This window comes from Notolabrus celidotus, chromosome 4, assembly GCF_009762535.1.
Source record: "Notolabrus celidotus isolate fNotCel1 chromosome 4, fNotCel1.pri, whole genome shotgun sequence".
Lineage (NCBI taxonomy): Eukaryota > Metazoa > Chordata > Actinopteri > Labriformes > Labridae > Notolabrus > Notolabrus celidotus.
The window spans coordinates 13,959,868-13,976,137 of NC_048275.1; the positions used below are offsets into that span (position 1 = coordinate 13,959,868).

A 16,270-nucleotide genomic window follows, 5' to 3' on the forward strand; every position below is an offset into this window, starting at 1 on the left:
AAAGACTGATCACATAATGGGACTGGAACCAAGAGCCACATGCATGTGTTCCGCCTGTAACATCGGTGTGATACCGAAGCTTTTTGTACTGTATAATATTTGTTTGGTGTGGAGGGGGGGCCACAGGGGGGTCCAGGTTCAGTTTTACAGGGGCACTAGCCCCTGTTGGCCCCTCCCCAGAACCGCCACTGTCAGGTAACAGGGGTGTTCTAGCATCTTCCAGCTTCTGTGTTTGAGTTAAGCCCCAAATTTTATTGTTTTCAGTCTTTCCACTCAATTTCATCAGCTTTCTTTACAAAGATTGAATGCAGCTTTTAAAGCAAAAAGTCTTACAAGGAAATAAAATAAAAAAGGGGCTTGCTGAAGTCAATAGGGCATTGGGCTAGATATTTTAAGCTTTATTTTAATTGTTGGACTTACATTCAGCACTAAGTGTCATTTTTCCATATGAACCATCGAGTGTAAAAAATTAAAACATATTTTGGGTGATGTCACTCATTGGTCTCTGAAGAGGTATCCTGAAGCTGGAAGCTGAAAGATAACAGTCACCATGTTGGAAATGCTGCCAACCTAAGTTTTGGTTAACCTAGAAACAGGCAGAGGTGGAGCCAAGGTAAGTCTCAGTTGTAGTGACCAGCTACAAGGCGCCTACCTGTAGGTCAACTCAGCTGTTCCCCTAATTATGCTCATTTATGTTCATTTATCTTAACAGATGCATTACACAAAACGCCCACCCCCTGTACAGTGAGTAAAAATGAATAATGAACTACACACCCAAACCCTTCTTTTGTACCAGACTGGAAACATTCAGCACTAAGTGTGTCATTTTTCCATATGAACCATTGAGTGTAAAAAATGTAAATGTCTGTTCTGAACAAAACCATTTTAACAAAATGAGACAAAGGTCATATTCATACACTGAAACTGAGATTGAATTCTGAGGTACTACAGAGGGCTATATAATAAACGATTTCTGCAGAGTCATGGAATAATCTAACAAGCTCTATGTTTAAAAACTGTAGAAATGTGCTGTTTTTAGATACTCATCTTTGACTTTTTTTTATATATTTTTAATGTTGAATGTATTATAAAGAGCCATGAGAACTCACAATACTATATTTTTAACACTTATATATCTGCTGTAATGTTCAGCATTTCAACATGGGACCAAATTGGGATTATATGGCTTTTTCAGCCAGGCAGACACGGATGGTCACTTGAGGAACAGCAGCCTTTTGCACTTTCACATTGAATTCATTTTTCATGACCTAGAGGTTGATAGTAACAAAAGGGGAAAATGTGGTGGACTGATGTTACAGCTTGATTCCGCTGCCCCCTAGTGGCAGAAAGAAAAACACTGAATGTAAGTTTAAGTTTAAGAAATTAAAATAATACTTATTTAGCCCAAAGACAAGAAAGCTAAGCAGAAACTATTGGTAAAACAGTTGGTAGCATGGTCTATTTTCTATTATTTAATATACAGTAAACCCTTTAAGTTCTTGTTGTAGTATATGACTGGCACAGGGGACAACTGAGTTCATGATTTGTCCAAATTCACCAAAGTATCAGAAGTTCTGCCAACACTTTTCGGCTGATTTTTTTTTTGTTGAGTGTAACACTTCAAATGTATGTATGTTTGTTTTGTCATACGTGTCTGATGTGAATGGTGCATCATGTCAGGCTCAAAGCAAACAGACCAAGGTTTCAAGTGATGTTTGAATCATTTTTATTACTCAATATATCAAAGCAAATTAGTACACAGCAAAATTGTGCTGAGGGCAGTCAGTTGCATCCAATTAAATAAATGAGCTCAAAGGGGAAAGTTGGAGTTCTAAGACAGAGTGCAGAAGGGTGGCACAACTTCTCTCATTTCTTTTATCATGAATTTTATTGGTGGTGCTTCAGTTTTCATTGTACCAAGTTTTCAGACAGTAAAGGACTCGTAGCATGAGTGTGTATGTTGGATCGAACAACAACAGCAGTACTTATGGAACCAGCCAAACGTATTCTGGACGCAAGACCAGAGACTGCAAGCAAATGGAAGAGCACTGAGTTTCAGAGCAGGAATGTGAACATTGGTCTTATTACAGAAGTTTGAGGAATGGTTCTATTTATGTTGCCTGATAACAACATCAGGATTATCCAGGACCACTTAGGGCCCAGGTGGGTTAGACTGTCTCATCATGCCAGGTGATGTAGTTTTAATGCTTCTTCTTGCTGGACTTCTCAATCATGGTCTCCACCACCATGGAAGTCTCCTCGTAACCTTTTACCTTGCGGCCGTTAGAGAATTTCTCCACAGACTCCACAACCTCCACCTTCTCGTAGCTCAGGGCGTCAGGGGTGTAGCTGCTAGAGCTGGAGCTGGAGCTGGAGCTGGTGCTTGCACCTCGAGGAGCAGGCTTTGGAGTGGGCCCAGTTGGACCGCTTTCATCCTTGTTTTTCTTGGGTTGATCAGCAGCTGGGTTGGGATCTTTGGGACCAGTGCTTGGGCCAGGGATTGGGCCAGGGCATGGACCAGGGCTTGGGCCAGGCCTTGGGTCAATGCTTGGGCCAGAGGGTTGAGGGAATGGGTTCGGATCTCTGGAGTGAGGTTGAGGCTCTCCATTCTTATGCTTCCCTTTACCTCCATTGTCTTTACCCTTTCCGCCCTTGTTATCATCCTTTCCTTCTCCGCCCTTAGAAGGATCGTTGGGACTAACAGGCCTTGGGCCTACAAATGGTTGAGGAGGTAGGGGAGTGGGTCCTCTGTGTCTGAAAGAGTCATAGGGAGGCATCATCCCGTCTCTAATTGTGACAACGATGCGGCCAGCTGATGGCGTGGAGGTGTAGAAGCAGGGATCTGGGTAGCTGCCGTCACCAGTGACGAGAACATAACGACCCTTGGTGTAGAAGTCAGCGATTGGCTCGGGCTTCTTGTACTTCCTCATTCTGTCTCTGACAATGTTACAAAGAGTGTCAAAGGCTTTGCTAATCTGGGCTCCATCTGGGACATCCTGTGGAGAAACTCCTGTAATAATGGGTCTGTGGTCATCAGTCTTCACCCTCTCCTCCTGGACCTCCTCTGATGGGATTCCCTTTGTGTCTTCATCCTGGGCCTCTCCAGCGGCAGAGCCATTTTTGTCTTCCTGGCCGCTGTCAATCATGTCTTTTGGGGACAGCTCTTTCTTCTTGAAGACCTTCTTGGCAAGGATCTTCTGGCGGGGCTTGATGCTGGTGATATCTTGGATAGCCAGGGTGATATCTGGAAACACGAGTTCACAAGTTAACTAGCTAAAACTAAAACATCAGAATAGTGTGTGTAGTGTTTGCAGTATTAGAAATCTGACACGGTTGGATTGTTAAGGCTGAATCTCTAAGAGTGGCAAAAGTTGTGTCAATGGTAGCTGATTGATCTTCTGTGTAAAGTAGAAGCGGTGAGTTCACGGTGGCCTTACCTCTCCCCCTGCTTGAGGCTGTGGGTGTGTGAGTGTAGCGATAATTAGTGGTGAACAGGGTAATGGGGGTGCCAATTATCGCTGAATTCAATCTGCAGGGAAGAGAGCAGTAAATGTCAAACATACAACTGAGCAGCTTTGTTCCACAGATAAATCTAATAAAGAGACATGTTATTAAAAAAGAAAGACAGAAGAAAGAGGGAGGTTTGTCTTTGAACAACACAGATGGAGCTAATCTGCTAAGGGATAAAACATACACATCTTATTGCTGTGCTTGTGCGAAAGAGGAAAACATTTGTTGTCACACAGTACCATCTGCTGGATGATTGTGCACTCACTCTTCTTCTATGTTATAGGACTGAACCTCGGTACCTGTTGTCACTGGGACATTAAGGGCAGTCCTTCTACAACTGTTTTTAGAAAAGATGATTCTGATATTTTTTAATAAATTGCTTACATTCTTAAATGAAAGAAAATGCTTTCAAGAACAATGATGATCCTCTGAACCTCAGATACATTAGGAAGGTATGAAATAGCATTCAGACCTTCATGTAGGAATAACACTGTTAAAATGCTAAATTAATTAGAATTAAAAAAGGTCATGTGATCTTAGTGTCTTTACCTGTTGTCCTCGTTCTCAATGATCCTCTTGTACCTCTCCAGCTCATTCTCAAGAGATGTCTGGTACATTGCCAGGTGGCGGCATTCACTTGTGAACTTCTCCAGCGACCTCTCAGCCTCTTCGATATCCTTACGCATAGATTCGATCTTCTCGTTGTACATCTGGATCTCGTCGTCGTAACTCTCCTGTGTGCTTTTGATGGCTTGCTCCAACACTGTAGTCTAAAGGAAGAGACAGAGGCGGGAGATAATTAGGAAAGTGTTGTCAAAGAAAAATCAAAGGTCCTTGTGAAGTATTTCATAGCACCACTAGTTACATATGCACAGTCCATGAATTGAAAAAGCCAAGAGAAATGGTAACAAAAGGATGACAAAGCACTCATCTGATACTATGGGTGACTCTGGTGTTGTATACAAAAATTTGAGAGAGAGAAACAGAGCCATGTTTTCAGTCCAAATAAAAGTGGTTATCTTTAAATGACCACAAGAACTTTGAGAAACACTGGCTGCACTTGCTGCTCTCATTAGACAGTCATGGCTGACATCTAGTGGCTCTCCTGCAGCATGAACAACACTGGGGGCTGTAACATGAAAGCCTATTGAAGACTTTGTTTTTTTAAAGGAAAAATAAAAAAAAACCTGCCACATATTTTCTGAGATGACCAAACAATCATTCAATTTGTGATTAAAATCATCTGCAGATATTGTAAGTCACGTTATGAGTATGAGCCAATCTTGGTGTGTCAGTCTCATTTCAACTGGACTACTTTAAGTTCCTTTTAGACATTTAAAGCTTTTTTCTTCTAAACATTACTTTTTTTTTTCAAAGCGGTACTTTGTTATCAGCATGAAATAACCCACCTCAGTCTGCAGACGATGTTTCTGAGCCTGCAGCTGACAGAGGGCACTCTTGATCTCCTCCAGCTGACTCTGCAGCTCTGGGACTTTCCTGCGGGCCAGCAGCTTCTCCTGCTCCTGTAAATATTGAGCACAAATCAATGAGAACATGTAGAGCATTACAGTATGTCTTTACACCTCACACATTCAACAATGACACATCTTTTTGGTTTCTCACTCTTCAAAGCTTCATTGACTGATTTCTAAATCAAAGATCAGAACAAGAGAAGTGTGCGCTATTTAGAAACCTCATGAGTAGAAATGGAGGCTTTACCCTTGACAAATGTTATCTCCAGTTTATAGTATTTCTTCTCAAAATCCAATGATTAAGATTAATTACTACTGCTTAACAATGCCTAAACAGAAATGATCTATAGGGGTAAGATTGTTTGATAAAGGCTACGTCCACACATACAGAGACATTTTTAAAAACTTGTATATTTTCTCTCTTTTAATAAGATCTGGTCCACATCAGAGGTGTTTATGAATATTTGTCTTTCCCATGAAAATGCAGTAACGGTTAAAAACGCCCACATAAGAGTGTTAACAGTAAACAGTGTTATTCAAACTGTGTACAAAGTGCCGAGTGGAAAACATTTTCTCCCATGATGCGGTATAATGATAAAGAACAGCCGGGTTTCCTTGTAAACATGCACTTCAACCAAACAGTACCATATAGACGTAAACAAACTGGTAGCCTGCATGTTAGTGTATATGCAATACATATACACAGCAATTATCTCGCACAAGCTTAGGTAAAACTAAGACCTTGGTTTTAGCTTTCCCCATGAATACGGTACAGAGTATTTAAAAACCCTTGGAAGATGTTTTCAAAAACTTATTTTCTCAGTTACTAAAAATTACATTTATGTGGGGATGTTAGGCCAAAAGGCACAAGAAAAAACGTTTTCAAAAGTATCCACAGACATGTGGAGGGGCCTCAGAGTAAATCATTTTAAAGATTAAAGACACAAAAATAACTTTGAGTGGCTGCACCTGTGTTACATCTGTCCTGAAGAGCCAAGCTTTTTAATGCCAACAGGGTGATCTCAGGGTTAGACAAATATAATAACATTATAGCTCTAAATAAGCCAATAAAATCTAAGCTGTAAAAGCTAATAAAGAGTTATAGAAAAAATATATTTCAAGTTTGCAAGATATTAGTAGAAAAATCTTTAGCATTCAACAAACTAGGCTAATCATGATGATATGTAACAGGTGAGATAACGATAATAGCAACAGCAGCAAGAAAAACTGAGCTAAATGTTCTGTGACTGTTTTGTAAGTTTAAAACATAATTTGATTTTAATTGAACTGCATCGTCTGACACCTACCCTCTCATAGCAATTACAGGTATTAAAAACTACAAAATAGTTCTTGTTAATCTTTATTCTAATTGTCTTGTGTTCAGTTACTCCTCACAGGAGCTTTTACTATGATAAACAACCCTAAGTAAAGCATCTATATATGGCGTACATTCTCTACATGTTTACCATGTTCTCATCTTAATGGACTCTGCACAGCAAAGCTCCAACAAAAAGTTCTCTGTCTTTTTTCAACCAGTTATACAATTTCTCCATTCTCAGGGGCTTTATCTCTATGAAACAGAAAGAAACGCTTTGTCTACTATACATATGTCAGTGGCTATGGTCACAGTTCCTCGCATTATGCTCATCCATTCTTCTTCACGTGTACTTCATTATGTGCCCTCACAGATCGAAACTGGGGGCTTGTACATGTGTCCACAAGAGTGTCCGACACTATTTTCACACACGTGTTTGGAGTTAAAAAACAGCCAATGTACGCACAGAAAACTAATTCAACATATTGGCACACTGGTCTTTCTTGCCACTCTAATATCACACTCAGGGTTGGAAGCTTAAATGCTAATTTGTTATTTAAGTACTGTAATCTCAGGCTGTGAGTTGCATTAATTCAAGGTAGCTATCGGAGAATTCCACTGCCTCTTGAATTATAAGCAACTGAAATGTAAAAGAAAAGGTAAAAGAAAATACTGTATTTGTCAGCCATTGGTAACAAATTCTATTTCATGTTTTCAAGTTTTAAGTTGTCTTTAAATATGACTGTTTATGGTGTTTCGTTTGGAGCCCGCTACTAACTAGCTCATCCAATCAAGGCATACTAGGAGTCTTAAGCCTGACACACCATGCCAATCACAATGTGAGGTACAACGATAGCAAAAGGTCCAAGAAACACTAAGTAACAAGAAGTTGATTTAAAGCTCCTGTGAGGAACTTTCTGTTTGTGTAGATTTGTTTACCTTCTCTGGACATAGTGACACCTTTTATATCTTTGCTGATCTTGTCCTTTATATGTGTAAGTCATGTTTTCTGACAAAAAAATCTCACACTGTTTTCCTTTTAACAGTCAGATATATCACTAATTAATATTTCTTGGGGAAAGGGATTTTCTCCAATGCACTGTAAATTACATCCTCTGAAACCTACCACCTTAAAAAAAAATCCTCACATGAGCTTTAACTACGATAAACAGACTAACTTTCAGGCAGAATGGCCAAAAATGTTTAACTTGGGATAAGCATCTTAATCTAGCATGCATTTTCTACATGCTTAACAATATTCATTTTACTGAATTTCTGCACAGCAAAGCAACCTGTCAAGCTTTCTTCCTTTATTCAACCAGTCATACAATTTCTCCATTCTGAGTACCTTTACCTCAAAGTGCTAAACACCTCATCTGCTGCACATAATCCATTGGCTATAGTCACAGTCCCTCACATTATGCTCATCCATTGCTCTTCATGTGTACTTCATTATGTGCCCTCACAGATTGAAACTGAGTGTCCGACACTCCTTTCACACATGCTCACTCACACATGTGTTTGAAGTAAATAGCAGCCAATGCAGGCGCACCGAACTAATCCATCATATTGGCACACTGGCCATTTTCACTCTTAGTTGGAAACTTAAATGCTGGTTTAATATTGGAGTACTGTATCCAAGCTATTTGACAATTGTTCACATTTAACTGCTTTTTGATTTATATGTCATTAAATGACAATCCTTAGTAAAAATACAGGGTACAGTGGGTATTATTTCAAGGTAATAGATTGAATTGTCAGCCATTAGTACTCTTTAAATGGCAACAGCTAAATCTAACTAATATTAGCCATAACCTTTGGCCAGCTAAAAGTAACATTCGAACACTTCTTAGCTAACATTTCATTAGCTAGGAAGTAAATTCCAAGCAAGATTTATGTAAGCACGGAAATGACGCATTTTCTAATCTAACATTTTACCACTTCCAAAGGCTACGTCCTACGTACATTGACTTTCAGCTTCTACATAACTAGATAAAATATTAAAGTACAGGAAAAACTAATTTAATTCCTTTTGATAAGGGTTATACTAGCAAGTAACTTTTGCATTCACTGTGCTTCTGTATAACATAAAAATGCAGAACAGTAACATTAGCTTTTAGCTGCTCACTAGTGAGAAGTTAACGTTGGCTCTTGTTTGACTAGGAGTTATTTAATATGTCATTTTTTCTCAAAATATGACTGGATTTTCTTTCATACTTTTTCTGTTCATCGTCTTTTCTCTGGCTTAAGCTCATGGGTGATCAAATGTGTTGAATTGTTTGAATGTAGCATATCATTTTTACTGTTCATCATCATTTCAGTTACTTATCATTCAAGAATCAGTGAAATTATAATAATTTGTCACATAGTTTATACCCTGACATATAGCAGTAGGACATCATCCATATTTGAGCTTCCCACTCTCATAGATTCAGATGCCAGGAACATCACCAACCCCAGGCACATGGCAAAGGCTGACACATGAAGTAAACACCATCTTCTCCTCCAAGGACTGTAGCACATATAAACACACACACACAAACACATAGTGACAATATTATTGTCCTCACCTCTGACATGCCCACTGACACGTTAGGAGTAAGAGGAAGTGTCTGGTTGATTTGCTGCAAAATGTTCACATAGGTCTGGATCTCTGCAAGGTTCTGAGAAGAGAATGATAAGAAAGAAAAATAGAAACATAGATTTAATATAAAACTCAGACTATCCCTAAGCATTTGCATTCTGCACACTGTAATCACTTTATTCAGTCCACCCATGAACCTCTGTAATTACCTATTTACTTTGCATTTCTTATTGAGGTTTGAGTGAGATAATAAAGTCATCCAATAAAAGACTTTCATCTGGCTGTAATATATATTCATAAATGGTGTTAGCATTTCTTTGTAGCTCAGAGTTTTCTTTTTCTAAATCCATTTGTTCAGGCATGATCTCAGACTGAGTAATAAAGGGATGACGTATGTCCTCTCTCCCAGGGTGGATACTTTAAAGCTCAGGTTTATAGGACCATGTATTCATATTCATCCTTTTCCTTCTCACATCAAATTGTTACAGCAATGCTTTTTGATATGCTATCTCAATACTGCAAAGTCATACATTAATTCATCATCAAAAGCAGCATTGGGTGAAAAATGGAGGAGAGGAATTTCTCAGGCAAAAGAAAGTGTGCTTGATGCATTATGAAACATTGTAGTGTTCTTTAGTCTCAGCACTACTTTCTGCCCATTGTGTTGCACCTTTAAGCCATTCCTCCTGCAGAGAATGTTATATTTGAGCTTTTGTGTATCTTCTTTATTCTCCTGTTATATCTCGATGCCTGTGTGGAGATGTGCTACATTTTCTCTGCAAACCTTTCCTCACTCACATACAAAGGGTAAAATGTTATTCAAGCCCCCAGATGCATTATAAGAGAAATTCTGAGAAGTAATGGTCTAAAAGAAGCAATGGGGAAAAAAGCACACAGGTCTCTATAACACTTTGGATTTATATACTTGATGTGGATTAGGTTTTTCTACTAACTCTGGATGAATCATTGCCAAATATATTCCATTAAGATCAAAGATACTGTCAAATAAAGACCAATGTAGTGATATGCTAGATTTATAAACAGCTTTGAACAATTACAAGGAATCATGACAGCTATTTTATGAAGATTAGCTGTCATGGATCCAATTTCAAATTCCATAAATAAGGAGTGCAATGACTTACTGATTCTCCTGAGCTTGAGTGCAGTTTCTCACTGTCACCTCTGTACTGGAACATGCTCTCTTGCAACAATACAATTATATACAAAGATAATGCCCACATTTCATATGTGGCCATTAAATGTGATTTTTGTTGAGTTATTTGTTTTATTTATGTCACACTACATTTTCTCTTAGAGCCAACCAGTGCAAGCATGCAGACATTGCTTTAATGTTAATTTGGCTTTAAAACAAAACAGATTTTTAATTTTGAGTTTAGAGGCCAAGTATTTATTCACCCTGGCCTCTTTCAGACTGCAGACACCATTCGAAGGAGGTTTAAGTGTAAGAAATGTTTTTAATTACTTGCAATTTGGTGAACCAATACAGAAGTGTATGGCATGATGTCTTTTTAAAGGCTACACTAGGGTAAGAGTTGTAACATAAGTGAGTTTCCGGTCAGAGATTTTTCAGGTTAGTTAGTTGAGAGTCACGCATGTGCGAGGCATCGATAACACCACTGACCTTCTTGTGTCGGTCTCTGGTTGAGTTAATGTCATCTTGCAGGAATTGGGATTGGATCTGGTATTCCAGGTTTCTGAGCAGAGCACTGTCAGCCTCCTGTTAGAGGAGAGAAGAGAAGAGAAGAGAAGAGAAGAGAAGAGAAGAGAAGAGAAGAGAAGAGAAGAGAAGAGAAGAGAAGAGAAAAACAACAGAGAAACAGATGGAACAACCCATGTACACTGTAAAGGTACAGTGTGACCTCAGCTTTCCATGTTCAAAGGTAATTGTCTTGGATCAATTATTTGACATGCCAGTTTTTTTTTTTTCAACACTGCATCCAGAAATTACATTTCCATTGATGTAATCAATTATAGAAACCTCATATCTTCCATACTGTACCTTGTTCAGCTGTTCCAGTGTGCCGCGGAGCTGTTCTTGATAATCACATTCATTCCTGTATCTGGAAAATAAAAACATCTCATTCCTGTTAAATCGAGAAACATTTCAACATGACATTTTCAATTTAAGCCACTGTCATTTGTCTGATCTAACTGCTATGTTCTCCCACTGAGAGAACATCTTTGTGTATGTTTTGTTCCAGAGCTGTAAACTGAATGCCAGACATGGTGAAATCCAGCTCTCTTGACCTGCTGAATCCACTAAAGTTGGTCAATGCTCTTCTCAGCTGGTCAATAATATAGTTGGGCCCAGTTGCCTGCAGACAGCTGATAATACAGTGACGGTGGAGCTGAAATTGAAGGTTCTGATCAACTAAATTACCAGAAATAAACCTTTCTCTCCCTTGCCAATGAAATGTTTCCATGAAATTCAAGAAATTGTCCTTAATCAAACTGCAAACTCTGAATTTTTTACAAAGATTTTCCAAGGCTATGTGATACTGATGTGATATGTTCATACCACTGTGACATTTCATGGATTTATTTGAGGATTATTTTCTGCATTTTGCCACCATGTAGTGAAACATTAATCCACCTTATCTCGGGACAATTTTATCAAATGTCTATTTATAGCTTTTTTAATCATGTCTAAAAATTAGGACTAACACATGAGTAAAACATTGTTACAGCTTGATTGGTTGTCTTATCATTAGACAATAAAAAGATAATTTTGATTTAAAAATTGCCATCCATTTTTAAACTGATAGTCTCATTATTTTTAGATTCTGTACTCACTGATTGTGTGTAGTTATTGGGTTTTGAAAACCAAAGTATCTGCTTAGGGTTATTCATAACATTTTAAAACTGTTATGCACAACACAAACACTCCGAAGAAGAGGTTTTCCCTTTGACACACAGATATGATGGTCCACTGGCCACACTCTTACTTGTTGGTAAATTCATCCAGCATGCGGCAAGCCTCTCTCAGCTCTCTCTCCAGCTTGGCATGCTCAGAGAACAGCTCTCTGATTCGCTGTCTGTTGACTTCAATCTGCTCTGTGAAGGCCTCTTCCAGCCCGCTGGCCTCTTCCATCCGCTGTAGCGTCTCCAGCTGCTTGCGGAACACAGCATTGCGTTGCTCCAGAACTCTGGCTCTGTTGATGTAGCGGGCAAAGCGGCTGTTGAGCTCCTGGAGGCTCTCCCAGCCCTGGATGGCTGAGATGCCAGCAGAGGATTCAGAGTCATCGGGTTCCTCTTCGAAAACATCTGAACGCTCATACTTTTCCTTGCGCACCTCGCGCAGGTAGCTGGTCTTATACATGGTGGTACGCTTCTCTCCTCTGGGTTGGTGGTATACCCTGGAGTGCTCAGTCCCCTTTAGCACCTTTAATGTGTGAAAACTTGGGTGCTCACCCTTGGCTGTCTCATACTAGACTAAACGCTGCACAGCACTGGCTGCTGGCGAAATAGCCCTCAAAACCTCCCCCTAGTCGTGGCCGCACACGCTGTGAACCTGGGGCCTTCCAGAGTTTATTGTTGCCTTTGTGCCAGAGATTAGAAAAGCCATGCTGTTGATGACAAAGCAGAACCCCCAACACAAACAAGCGGCTGGCCCGCGAAAGCACTGGGTGGTCACACACCATTATTTCGGTTCTTAGTCAGCTGCTTTCTAGATCCCTGTTTGATATGACAGATTGGCACCACAGGACAGAGGGGAAATTTCGTGCAGGGCCATTTGTGTGGACTGTGAAGAACAACTACTGCCAGGAGTGACAAAGTGTTGATAGACTGTGGACACTGCACTGGAGAAAAAGAATGTTTGTGTACAGGTGGGTGCTAAATATATTTCTGATCATGATCAAAAGTGTTACACAAAACAACCCCAAACACACTTATTGATCTGTGTTTGCTGATGACAGACCCAGATAAACAACTCTGTATCATGATCATAAAAACAGTGAATGTTGCATTGGCATTGTTTTGGTTTTGCCTATCCATATGCAACATGAAAATAAAATAATAGCAACTCAGCAGCACTGATCTCACAATTTAACATTTGTGACTTCATTTATTTATTTAGTTCTAAAACAGATTTTTTTTTTAGTGTATAAATGGCCTTGCCCCAGAACTGGTCTGATTTCATAATGCTACAGTAAAGGAGCCACTTTAAGAGGTGCAGTTTGTGGAGACTATAAACCAGCAATGACAGCATTTGGCTAGTCATCTTTCTCAATTAAAGGCACACAGATTTTGGAATACCCTGCCATCAGAATTAAAAAACATTAATTGAGCGTATCATGTGCCTCATTTCACAATAGCCTAACCAGGGACAAGGACTGCAAATTAGCCATGGCTAGAGCTGTAATATGCACTGTACTGGTAGCGCTTTAATTAGATGTAAGAATGCCTCCATGTATTTGTTTCTGTCCAATAAACTAATAGATAAATAAATAAATAAACATATTCTACCAGATGTAAGACATCCTCTAGTTTATGACTTTATCAGTTGAAATTTCATTATATCTTTATTCCTCTTTGCTGTTTCCATGTCTTTGCCTTCATTTTCCATCAAGGCATTTAAGGGAGATGTGATGGAAGAATGAGGATGTGACATAAGGCCCTCTGCCTGCTCCCTGCATACTGATGTAAGGGCAGTCATATAAATGCCTCTCTGGACAGATCTAGCAAGTTGACTGTGAAACAGCTGAGTGAAACACATGTCATGGCTTTTCATCAGCACATTTTGGTCCCAGCAATGCCCATGGCACACTGGCTCAACACGCAGACTGACAATTAAGCACCTGAATGACAATAAGGCAGGTATATAAAACTTTGACCTGACAAGATTAATCAGTAGTGAGCTTTTGCCATGACAAACTTCTAATTTACTACATGTAATAGAGAAACATTGTACTCTTAACCATTTACTTGCATTTGTCTGACACGATAACTTCAGTTTTGAGTAACTTCTAAAAGGACAATCCTTCATACCCTTCCCTTTCTAAAAATGGAATCTGAATTTTGTAATATCAAAGACTGTATTACAAGATGAATGACATGGTAGCTTTCTGAAGGTGAAGCAAAAACAAATTGATCACACCCTGGGTGCTGGCAGCATATAGGTCATAAGCCCTGCCTCCTCTATGTTAACAGATGGGTCATGGGTCAAACAACAACATCAAAATACACATCAAATAATTCTTTCTCAAAGATACTTTCTGGCTTTACCCATTTCCCAGCATGACAAATCAAGTCCTGGGATTAATTTTTCAGAGAAGTATAATTGTAATAAGTTGTTTTATTTTATAAAAAGGGGGTGTGGCATCGCTATTGACAGCTCAGTCAAGAAATTCAGCTCCTGCAACATTCGGTACTAGATGCTTCAGACCGACATGAGAACCTGTTTTTTGGCAGACTGTGCTGGCCTGCAAGATTTTTGTGATTTTATCAGAAAGTTAAATGTGTGTATGGATAGTAGCAAGGGCTCGACAACAATATGAGGGATGTGCGCATTTAGTGGACTAATGCCTTTCTAATGCCTTTCTTGTTCTTCTCTTTTGGTTGGACGAGTTATTTATATTTGTATAGTATAGTAGACTTTTTGTCCTACCATACGCTGTGTTACAACTGTGGTACAGCCATAGACTGTATAAAATATGAACGTAGTATCCGTGACGTCACCCATCTGTTTCTGAAGAGCTGTTTTGAGGCCAATCGTCGGCAGCAGCCATATTGCTTCTGTCGAGCCAGTGTGACGTAAAGAGGCGGAGTTTGAGCCTCCTAGCCAACAGCTGCAGTGTTCCCACAGGCAGCTGTGCCTCTCATTGGAAGACTAGTAATCTCAATATCTTCGAAATTGCCGCGTTAGAAAAAAATTCACCCCCCTCACAGTGAGAGCACATAAAGGAATGAGCTATTCAGACTACACTCGTCTTTTGTACCAGGCTGTAAACACATTTGTTTCTGCTGTAAAGATCGTCTTTTTCCCATTCATGTGTATGTGACTTCCGGTACCTCTGGAGCCAGCCTCAAGTGGATCCTCGATGAACTGCAGCTTTTAACACTTCCACATTGGACAATATTTTTAGACCAGAAGTTGCCGCTTGGGTACAGCCAACCGCCACTAGCTGGGACTGTAGCTCTGGTAACTAGCCAGAGCTACAGCCTTAATTTATGCTGTATTGCTCTACTAAACAGGTGTGAACAAGCACAGGTGTCAGATGGCATAGTAAAGTGTGAAGGTACAGTTGTATGTACGCTGTGTCTTGTCAACTCAAGGCCTACAAGCATGCATGTGGGTGTTAATCTGCAAGGAGGACTGAAGGCTGGTGGTGCTAGTTCTCCTAATGGTAGCCACACTCAGCAAACCAATTTGACATTGTTTGCCTGCAGACTCTGTGATCCTAAGTTTAAACGTGTTAAATAGACAAATATAACATATAACATGACATAGATATGCTCACATTTGACTACTGAGTTTTTTCTTACTTTTAGACAAGAATTTAAATCCTGTTTAAATTACTTGGAAATGAGTTGCTTTGAAGCAACCCTAGACAATAGCCTTGCTCCACCAAACTTCTCTAATGCGCACAATTGAGCTCCAAATGACATCCAAAATGAATGATGGCAGCTGTATTTTGGTTTCACTTTGATACAGTGAGACAAGTTTATCTTTGTATCCAGTCAATGGGTGGTATTCACTGTTTTTCCTATTGTTTTACATTCTGTACAGACCAGTTACCACAACACCATAACCAAGGATGTTCCCTCCAACTTCTGAGTGCCCTGCTCTGAACCCAAGTGGATCTCCAGGTGAATACATGGATCTAAATCTCAATAACTCACTTAGTAAACCAGTCAAATGTGAGATGGAATGACTCCTAAACCCATATATCCTCATGAAATTTCCCCTACACGAATGGGTTTCAAACATCACGCGCACTGAAAGCGTATTCGGCTGTAGAACATTTAAGATTACCATTTGTTCCACTCATAAAGACTACTGCAGATTTTATAGGTTGTACTTCATAGTTTATATTGTGTTGGGTTTTTTTTTTCACTCAAATGCCACTGAGATTCAATTTTGACTTACAGCCTGCATTCATGCAGAGAAAAAGGGAATGAACAAATGCTGAAATATTAGATTTCAGAAGGTGCAAAATTTTAAGTAGTAAGTGTGTGATGGACTATTTATACAAACACTCTCAGAGGAACTGTGCCCTCATCAAAAGCAACATTTGACCAATGCAAAATGCCTCTGCAAAGATTTAAGGCTCATATATAAAAATGTATTTGTATGGATTCTTTTTCATTGCTTCTTATTCCTTCATAAAGTTGTCACCGATAAACTACCTGAGTATCCGTCCACCC

General features: G+C 39.5%; 1 protein-coding gene across 1 annotated transcript; it reads right to left on the bottom strand.

Annotated features, from left to right (window-relative positions):
• Positions 1-1,709: 1,709 nt before the first annotated feature.
• On the bottom strand, positions 1,710-12,221 carry LOC117811745 (filensin). The gene is made up of 8 exons (XM_034682186.1): positions 11,848-12,221; positions 10,902-10,962; positions 10,524-10,619; positions 8,868-8,960; positions 4,920-5,033; positions 4,060-4,280; positions 3,438-3,529; positions 1,710-3,244 (listed from the first exon to the last, which is right to left on the bottom strand). The coding sequence occupies exons 1-8, from the start codon at positions 12,219-12,221 to the stop codon at positions 2,202-2,204; spliced, it is 2,094 nt and encodes a 697-aa protein (XP_034538077.1). The 3' UTR covers positions 1,710-2,201.
• Positions 12,222-16,270: the final 4,049 nt, after the last annotated feature.

Excerpts from the sequence above, each read along its gene's own strand:
- LOC117811745 (XM_034682186.1), bottom strand. The coding sequence starts at position 12,221 with ATGTATAAGACCAGCTACCTGCGCGAGGTGCGCAAGGAAAAGTATGAG. Across the intron at positions 10,620-10,901 it reads CACTGGAACAGCTGAACAAG|GAGGCTGACAGTGCTCTGCT; the intron begins GTACAGTATGGA and ends CTCCTCTAACAG. Across the intron at positions 5,034-8,867 it reads TGTCAGTGGGCATGTCAGAG|GAGCAGGAGAAGCTGCTGGC; the intron begins GTGAGGACAATA and ends CAATATTTACAG.